The sequence below is a fragment of the Amblyraja radiata genome, chromosome 1 (genome assembly GCF_010909765.2).
Source record: "Amblyraja radiata isolate CabotCenter1 chromosome 1, sAmbRad1.1.pri, whole genome shotgun sequence".
Taxonomy (NCBI): domain Eukaryota; kingdom Metazoa; phylum Chordata; class Chondrichthyes; order Rajiformes; family Rajidae; genus Amblyraja; species Amblyraja radiata.
Genome location: NC_045956.1, coordinates 138,668,263 through 138,677,581, shown reverse-complemented (window position 1 = coordinate 138,677,581; position 9,319 = coordinate 138,668,263). Strand labels below are relative to the sequence as shown.

At 40.3% G+C, this 9,319-nt stretch overlaps 1 protein-coding gene across 2 annotated transcripts in view; it reads right to left on the bottom strand.

The window, feature by feature from the left end:
* Window positions 1–8,208: 8,208 nt before the first annotated feature.
* The window catches only part of npr2 (natriuretic peptide receptor 2), a 173,620-nt gene continuing 172,509 nt past the window's right edge, over window positions 8,209–9,319 (bottom strand). For both annotated transcript variants that reach the window (XM_033031408.1, XM_033031400.1), the window contains one exon: window positions 8,209–8,838. In XM_033031408.1, the coding sequence (XP_032887299.1) occupies window positions 8,776–8,838 (63 nt within the window). In that variant the 3' untranslated portion in view covers window positions 8,209–8,775. The remainder of the gene's footprint in view (window positions 8,839–9,319) is intronic.

Below are 9,319 nucleotides of genomic sequence, written 5' to 3'. Positions count from 1 at the left end.
TCAGTATTGATGTGGATAGAGAACTGGCTGGCAAACAGGAAGCAAAGAGTAGGAGTAAACGGGCCTGAAGAAGGGTTTCGGCCCGAAACGTCGCCTATTTCCTTCGCTCCATAGATGCTGCTGCACCCGCTGAGTTCCTCCAGCAATTTTGTGTACCTTCGATATTCCAGCATCTGCAGTTCCCTTTTGAACTCCTTTTCACAATGGCAGGCAGTGACTAGTGGGGTACCGCAAGGCTCAGTGCTGGGACCCCAGCTATTTACAATATATATTAATGATCTGGATGAGGGAATTGAAGGCAATATCTCCAAGTTTGCGGATGACACTAAGCTGGGGGGCAGTGTTAGCTGTGAGGAGGATGCTAGGAGACTGCAAGGTGACTTGGATAGGCTGGGTGAGTGGGCAAATGTTTGGCAGATGCAGTATAATGTGGATAAATGTGAGGTTATCCATTTTGGTGGCAAAAACAGGAAAGCAGACTATTATCTAAATGGTGGCCGACTAGGAAAAGGGGAGATGCAGCGAGACCTGGGTGTCATGGTACACCAGTCATTGAAAGTAGGCATGCAGGTGCAGCAGGCAGTGAAGAAAGCGAATGGTATGTTAGCTTTCATAGCAAAAGGATTTGAGTATAGGAGCAGGGAAGTTCTACTGCAGTTGTACAGGGTCTTGGTGAGACCACACCTGGAGTATTGCGTACAGGTTTGGTCTCCAAATCTGAGGAAGGACATTATTGCCATAGAGGGAGTGCAGAGAAGGTTCACCAGACTGATTCCTGGGATGTCAGGACTGTCTTATGAAGAAAGACTGAATAGACTTGGTTTATACTCTTTAGAATTTAGGAGATTGAGAGGGGATCTTATAGAAACTTATAAAATTCTTAAGGGGTTGGACAGGCTAGATGCAGGAAGATTGCTCCCGATGTTGGGGAAGTCCAGGATAAGGGGTCACAGCTTAAGGATAAGGGGGAAATCCTTTAAAACCGAGATGAGAAGAACTTTTTTCACACAGAGAGTGGTGAATCTCTGGAACTCTCTGCCACAGAGGTAGTCGAGGCCAGTTCATTGGCTATATTTAAGAGGGAGTTAGATGTGGCCCTTGTGGCTAAAGGGATCAGGGGGTATGGAGAGAAGGCAGGTACAGGATACTGAGTTGGATGATCAGCCATGATCATATTGAATGGCGGTGCAGGCTCGAACGGCCGAATGGCCTACTCCTGCACCTAATTTCTATGTTTCTATGTTTCTATAGTCATTTACTCCAATTGTAGCAAGTGATGAAATAAGAATATTTTCCAATTGTTGCTAAAAAATTTGCATATTTTAAAATAGGTCAAAAAGAAAAGTCACTTGAATGTGATGATTATCTGTTTGAAACTGTTATGAACTGAATTGAACTGAATTGAAAAGAAGTTCAGGTAAAAAAATAATTGTTAACATTATCTATTCATTGGTATATCATTGGTAAATGTTGGTCATCAGCTACAATGAAAATCTAGTTTACAGAAACAACACAGGTACATAGAATAGAAACATAGAAAAAAATAGCAGGATTAGGCCATTTGGCCCTTCGAGCCACTACTGCCATTCAATATGATCATGGCTGACCATCACAATCAGTTCCTGCTTTTTCCCCATATCCCTTGATTCCTTTAGCCCTAAGAGCCAAATCTAACTTCCTCTTGAAAACTTAAGAACAAGTGAAAACTTATAGAATCAAATGAATACACAAAAACAAGTCATACAAGTTACGTATACAATTTCCAAAAGGAAGACTGTGTAAGACATGAATGCAAAAACATCATTTAAAAAAAGTCCGGAGTTGTGCGTAAAGTTGGCTGTAGCGTTCCATTGTCTAGATAAATTGGTATTGTGTAGATTGGTTTGAGAAATTAATGGTTGAAAAAAAGTAACTATTCCTGAACTTAATATGGGCCTTCGGGCTCCTGTGCCTCCTGCCTGATGTTAGCAGCGTGAAGCGGTCTCGGCCCAGATGGATGTGGGGGTGGGGAGAAATCCTTGACAATAGATGTCGCCTTCTTGAGGCAGGGCCTCATGTAGATATTTTTGATGGTGCGGAGGGCAGGGCTCATTTGGACCAGGAGAGTCCACTACTCTCTGCAACCTCTTGCATTCTTCTGTGTTATTTTCTACAGTACAGGTGTAGAGGTTTGTTATAAATGGCGAAATCAGCTTTAAACTTCTAAGACAGTAGAGACGCTGCCATCCCTTCTTCATGAGTACATCTTTGTGCTGTGCCCACAGCACATTATTGATGTTAATGTTAAATATGATAAATAATGTAAAATAAATAAAAATACTAAATATAGCAATGTTAATACCCAGGAATATGAAGCTGCTAATTCTCTCCATCGCTGACCTACCAATGAAATCAGGTGCATGGTCCCCCAATTTCCCCTTTCCGAAGTCAGAGATTAGTGCCTTGGTGCGATAGAGCACGATGTTGTAATTGCAGTACTACTCAAACATGTGCTCATTCTCTCTCCTACACGCTAACACATCATTATTGCCAACATTGAAGCTGTGCTTACCACAGTCACAGGTGTAAAGAGATTAGAGCAGGTAGCAGAGCATGCAGCCTTGAGTTGCATCCGTTTTGATGGTCAGTGAGGAGATGTTATAGATTCCCAGTGATTGAGGTCTGTCAATGAGGAGGTCAAAGATCCAGCTACAAAGGGATGTACAGAGGCACAAGGCAGATCATGTAGATGGATTCTAAGACATTCCATCAAGTTTGACACTAGCGGAGACTATCAAACCCTTCTAGAATTTGAACCACTTGGTTGTAACCTTCAATCCTGTAGTGTCTGTTACTCGGGTTATATCCTTCTAAACTTGTACAGTCCAAGTTTAGTATAGTTTAGAGAAAGAGGCCTTTTGGTCCACCGAGTCCGCCCCGACCAGCGATGTCTGCGCATTAACATTACCCTGCAAATACTAGGGACAATTGACACTTATACCAAGCCAATTAACAAATGTACATCTTTGGAGTGAGGAAACCCAGGTGGTCATGGGGAGAACATACAAACTCCATACAGATAGCAACCAAAGTCGGGATCGAACTAGGGGTTCTGGCGCTGTAAGCACTGTAATGGGCCTATCCCACTTAGGTGATTTTTTCGGTGACAACCAGCCCCTGTCATTGTCGTAGTAAGACACCTAAAAACTGGCTACTGGACCCCCCTACAACAATGTCTACGACAGTGTCTACAACAACCTATCACCTAGTCGATGTCAAGCTAACGACAACTGACGACCCATTAGGACCACATCTACGACAACCTGCATCCACCCGTGACAAGCTATGGCATGGTACGACCCTGTCGGCGACAACTGAAGACAACTTAAGACAATTCAGTCGCCGGTACCTGTCACTGGTTGACGTAGGTAGTTGCCAATGGAATTCACCAAGTCAGCACCGGCGACAACCTACGTCATCCTGGCGACAACCTATGTCATCCTGGCAACAGCGCCTACCTCAGGCTACGATCATTGACGTCAAGCCCACGGGCGTCGACTGTCGCCGAAAAGTTTTGAACATTTCAAATTCCAGCGATGACCAGAAAAAAGGTACGACTCTTTGGGCGACTGAGGAGACCATACAGGCGACATCCTAGTCATCTGTAGACACCTAAAAAATCGCCTAAGTGGGACAGGCTCATAAGGCAGCAACTCTAACACTGCACCACTTTCAAGTGTTCGAAAGCTCAGCTTCAGACTGCACCACTTCACCTTGGGCATTAGCAAATGAAGTTGGGCAATCAAAGGGCAACAACAAGGATAATAGCAGCATGGCAGATATGTGATCAAAGATGTGGTTACCTAGTTTCAGGGTAGTCTACAGAAGTACTGCTATTGCCCCAGAATGACAATTCATGTTACCATATGTTCACACTTCATGAAAACAGGCCATTTGGCCCACCACGTCCATGCTGGACAATGGGGACCGATCTCTATTAATCCCATGTGCTGCATTTGACCTGCAACATTAACATTTGACGGGCGTTTGATGACACTGGGCCTGTACTTGCTGGAGTTTATAAGGATGAGGGGACACCTCAATGAAACTTATCAAATAGTGAAAGGCCTGGATAGAGTGGATGTAGAGAAGTTTTTCACTAGTGGGATGGTTTAGGACCAGAGGCCATAAGGTCATAATAAAAGGACGCACCTTTAGAAAGGAAACGAGGAGGAATTATTTTACTAGGGTGTTGAATCTCTGGAATTCATTGCCATAGAAGGCAGTGGAGGCAAGTAATGGATATTTTTAAGGTAGACATTGATAGATTCTTGATTAGTTTAGTTTATTAGTTGATTGTCATGTGTACCAAAGTACAATACAGGTGCCAGGGCTTATGGGGAGAAGACAGGAGAATAAGATTGAGAGGGAAACATAGATGAGCCATGATTGAATAGTGGAGTAGAATCGATGGGCCAAATGGCCCAATTCTGCTCCTACAACATGAACTTATTAACTCTTTTTAGCATCTTGGGATGTGTGCTTCATTATAGTTCTCATTTTAGCTGTGATTTGGAAAATGCCATTCAATGAGCTCTGAGCTCTTGCATTAAAAGAAACTTAAATTCAATGGAGTCTAAACAGTCGCTGTGAATATTAACACGTAGTTTGAGAAGTTAGGCACAGAAGATACAATGCAGATTAAGAAATAGTGCAGTTGAAAAAAATGTCATTGTCATACCATGGTTTCAACTTCCAGTTTATTGTTAAACTCTCATTGTTAAACCTATTTTGGTAATCCCAACCCCTTTGCTCAATACCCCTGCCTCTGAAGGCATGCAAGCTAAACACCTTCCCTATCCTATCCACCTATGTTGCCATTTTCAGATTCCTATGAAGTTACATCCCAAATTTCCTCTGTTCATCTAGAGGGCATAGCTATAAAGTGAGAGGGGGAAAGTTTAATGGAGACGTGTGGGGCAAGTTTATTTACATAGAGAATAGTGAGGGCCTGGAACGCATTGCCAGGGGTGTGGTGGAGGAAGATATGATAGTGAAGTTTAAGAGGCACATGAAGCACAGGGAATAGATGGATATGGATCATTAGTTTAGTTTAGTTTTTTGTCATGTGGACTGAGGTAGAGTGAAAAGCTCTTTTTTTGCCCACTTTGTCAGCAGAAAGACCATACATGATAATAAACAAGCCACCCACGGTGAGCAGATAAGGATAAAGGAAAGATAAACTCCAGTAAATTCTGATCAAAGATAGTCTGAGGGTCTCCAATGAGGTAGATGGTACATAAGATCATGTACAGGTAGATGAGATCAGTTTAACTTGGCATCATGTTCGGCACAAACATTGTGGGCTGAAGGGCCCATTCCTGTGCTATACTGTTCCTTGTCCAATGTTAAAACAACACTTGTAACTTCCCTGCTGTGTACTGTATATATCTGTATATACAGCACGGAAACAGGCCTTTTGGCCCATTGAGTCCACACCGACCACCGATCCCTGCGCATTAACACTATCCTTGACTAGGGACAATCTTTACATTTATACCAAACTAATTAATCGACAAACCTGTACGTCTTTGGAGTGTAGGAGGAAAACTCATACAGGTCACGGGGAGAATGTACAGGCTCCATAGAGACAAGCACCCATAGCCAAGATCAAACCCAGTTCCCTGGTACTGTATGTACTTAAATCACAGATGATTTAATTTCATCTGCCACCACTCTGCCAATGTTCCAACTGATCCATATCCCTCTCTATCCTTAAGGATGTTTTCTTATTAATTAAAACGTTTATTTTTAATTTTCACACCATGAAGATAAATAAAGCACCATAGAACCATTGAATATTGTAGTAAATTGGACAATTGAAGATTATTTGCTTATTTAATCAGTGGCAATCACACTTGGCATCGCAATTATTCTAATAGATTGTCAGGGCCCAGAACAAGCAATATTTAACAAGTAATCTCTCAGCAACACATAGAATATTGGATCGGGGATATAATTTGAAGCAATGTTAAAATTAGTAAAAAATGGAGGGAATATTTAGAAATATTGGGGTTGAGATCAATACCAAATCCATGCTGGTTTCAACAAATGTCAGATAACTTGAACCAAAACTTAGCATTTGTCTTCCAGATAAGGACATGGCAAAAAGTCAATTTCAAATAGAAGAAAATGAGATGTAACAATTCTTATTTGGATGAATCGATGGAAAACCTAATGAGATTAAAAGTTAATGGGATCTATTGACCAGCATCCAAGGGTCTTAAAGGAAGTGGCTGCAGAACAGAACCATTGGCTACATGATCAAAACTCATAGTTGGGAAGATACTGCCAGTTTAGGAAATTGCAAACATGACCTCTTTATTTAAGAAGGGAGAAAGACAAAAAGCAGAAAACAATAGGCCAGTAAATAATTTCAGCAAGATGCTAGTTGAAATTTAGGAAAATATGGCAGAGGGGGAACTACCTTTAGTCAACATGCTTCCCAAAGAAGGGAAAATCATGTTTGATAAATATTCTGGAGTTATTTGAGGAAAGTCAGGTCTATATAAGGGAATATATATATACATGTTACACTTGGATTTTCAGAAGGCATTTAGTAAGGTGCCACATAAAAAACATGGTACACTGGATAAGATTTCATCGATGGGTAAACATAGATTGAGGGTAGATTATCATACTGAACAAATTTTTTCAGACTGGAAACATATGGAGTGCTATGGATCAGGTCTTAACCCTCAATTAGTTACTTTCCATATGATTTGGAAAGAGGTAGAGTTCACAGTATCCAAGTTTATTGATGAGGTGAAAGTAGATTGGAGGGCATGCTACAATGAGACTATTGAGATTCTGAAACAGAATATAGATAGGTTGAGTGAATGGGCAAAGTCTTTACAAATGGAGTTTAATATAGGAAAGCTTGAGGTCATACACTTCGGTAGAAGGAATTAAATGGGAGACTATCTAAATTAGGAGAGACTACAAATGAGTGGAGTACAGAAGGATCTAGGTGTTCTTATGCATGAAACACTAAATGTTAGCAGACAGGTACAGCAAGTAGTTAAGACAAATGGCACATTGGTCTTTATTCATAAAGGGTTGGAGCTTAAGAAGAAAAGTATTGTTACAATTATACAGCATGTTGGTGCGGCTGCACCTGTTGTACTGAGTATTAAGACTTTAAACTTTAGAGATACAGCGCAGAAACAGTCCTTTTAGCCAAACAAGTCTATGCCAACCAACGACCCTCATACACTAACACTATCCTACATACTAGGGACAATGTACAGTTTTACCAAAGCCTCTGTACGTCTGTACGTCTTTGGAATGTTGGAGGAAACCAGAGCACTCAATGAATACCAACACAGTCACTGGGAGAATGCACAAACTCCATACAGACATCAGTAGTCAGGATGGAAGTCAGGTCTCTGACACTATAAGGCAGCAGCTCAACCGCTACACCATTGTGTTGCCCCTCTGCCATTGGGCCACCACTATTGTTCCACAATTTTAAGAAAGAATATACTCGCATTGGAAGCAGTCCAGAAGAGAGTCAGCAGACTCATTTCTGGGAAGAGCCAATGTCTTATGAGGAGTGGCTAAAAAAGTTACATCTACATTCTTTGGAACTGAGAGAATTAAGGCTGGTCCTATTGAACCACATAAAAGTCACAGGGGCATGATAGGATAGATATTGATATTTTTCCATGAGTGGAGGATTTCAAACAGGGACATAATTACAAAATAAGAAGGATGTCATTGTAAACTGAGGTGCAAAGGAGTGATTTTTTTACAGGGTGGTGAATCTCTGTAATACTCTGTAACAGAGGGTTCTGGAGGTTGAATCATTTAAGGTGTTTAAAGAGGAGGTAGATAAGTCTTTGCTAGATCAGCTTATTGAGGGCTGTGGAACTGGCAAGGAAACAGATCCACTGAGATACTCTAGCTTTTTGTGTCTATCTTTGGTTTAAACCAGCATCTGCAGTTCCTTCTTAAACAGAGTTGAGGCTCAGGGCAGATCAGCCACAATCAGATTGAATCATGGGCCTGTCTTGGGGCTAGGTACTGTAGCCTTCTCCTAGTTCTACTGTCTTGCATTCTTAATTTCACCCTAAAACTCTTATCTTCTTGAAACTATCTCAACTTTTAATTCAGAATATTATACACGCAACTCTTACGTTCCCAAGTATTAACTGAAATGCCAGTCAATCCAATTTTATCTGGTTTATTTGAACAAAATATTTAGCAATATCTTAGATACACAGTATGTACAGCTTATATTGGGAAAATATTATGGTAGGAATTTACCTTTGGTTGAAAGTGTTAAATGGGTGTGAGAAAACCAAACACCAGGTATCATCACATCCTAGTATTTGGTTCCATCACAGTCAATGGGACTAATATGTCATGAAAGGGGTACAATTAACAGTGAAAACTTTTGGACTCATTTAACACGAGTGAACAAGGTCAGATTTTTACCCCTTATATTTAAAAAAATTCTCAAACACATTATATAAATCTTAATATAGAAAGCACAAAAAAATAAGGGTTTATTGAAAAGCTAAGAAGAAAAATGTTCTTAATAAAAATTACTTATTTTGCAGCTTTGTTCAGGTATGAATCATACCCAGGATAATTCTAGGCTACTGATATCTTCTAAGATCTTCCAGAAATTAACATAGCCAAAATTTGTTTATGTAACAAATAAACTACAGCTTGAACAATCACTGTTCTGCAGTATAATAGTGTACAAGCGATTTCACATCGAACATCATATTAGATATCGGAAATATCCTTCTGTTCACCAAGCAGCCAGTAGGTCCTCAATTTGCCTTTACCCTGTCAAAGACAAAGCAAATGTTACACATGCTGGCTAAAATCATTAATAATACTTTAAATATTTGGCAATATTTATATTGATTATGAAAATGATTTTCTAAGGTGCATGATGGATTAAGGCACTAAATCAGACACACATGTTTTAGATTTGATCTTTTGCTTCAATTTGCAGGAATGTTCTCTGGGTGTCATTTCTCTTACTCTTTCACAATATATAGATATCAGTGGCAATATCAGCAATTATTACTCATTTGTAACTAATCTAATTAATTCATGGACAATTAAAGGTTCGACTCTTTGGAGACTGGATGCCCAAACATGCTACATTAAGTAAAAATTATATTTTCTCCTGATGGATTTCAGAAAATCAAATGACATTTTACACCAATCCCTGGAATGTTGTGGTTAACAATTCTGAAACTAATTAGTTTCAGCCTAATTAACTGTGCCCCCCCCCCCCGTTAATCTGCATCTGCCTATT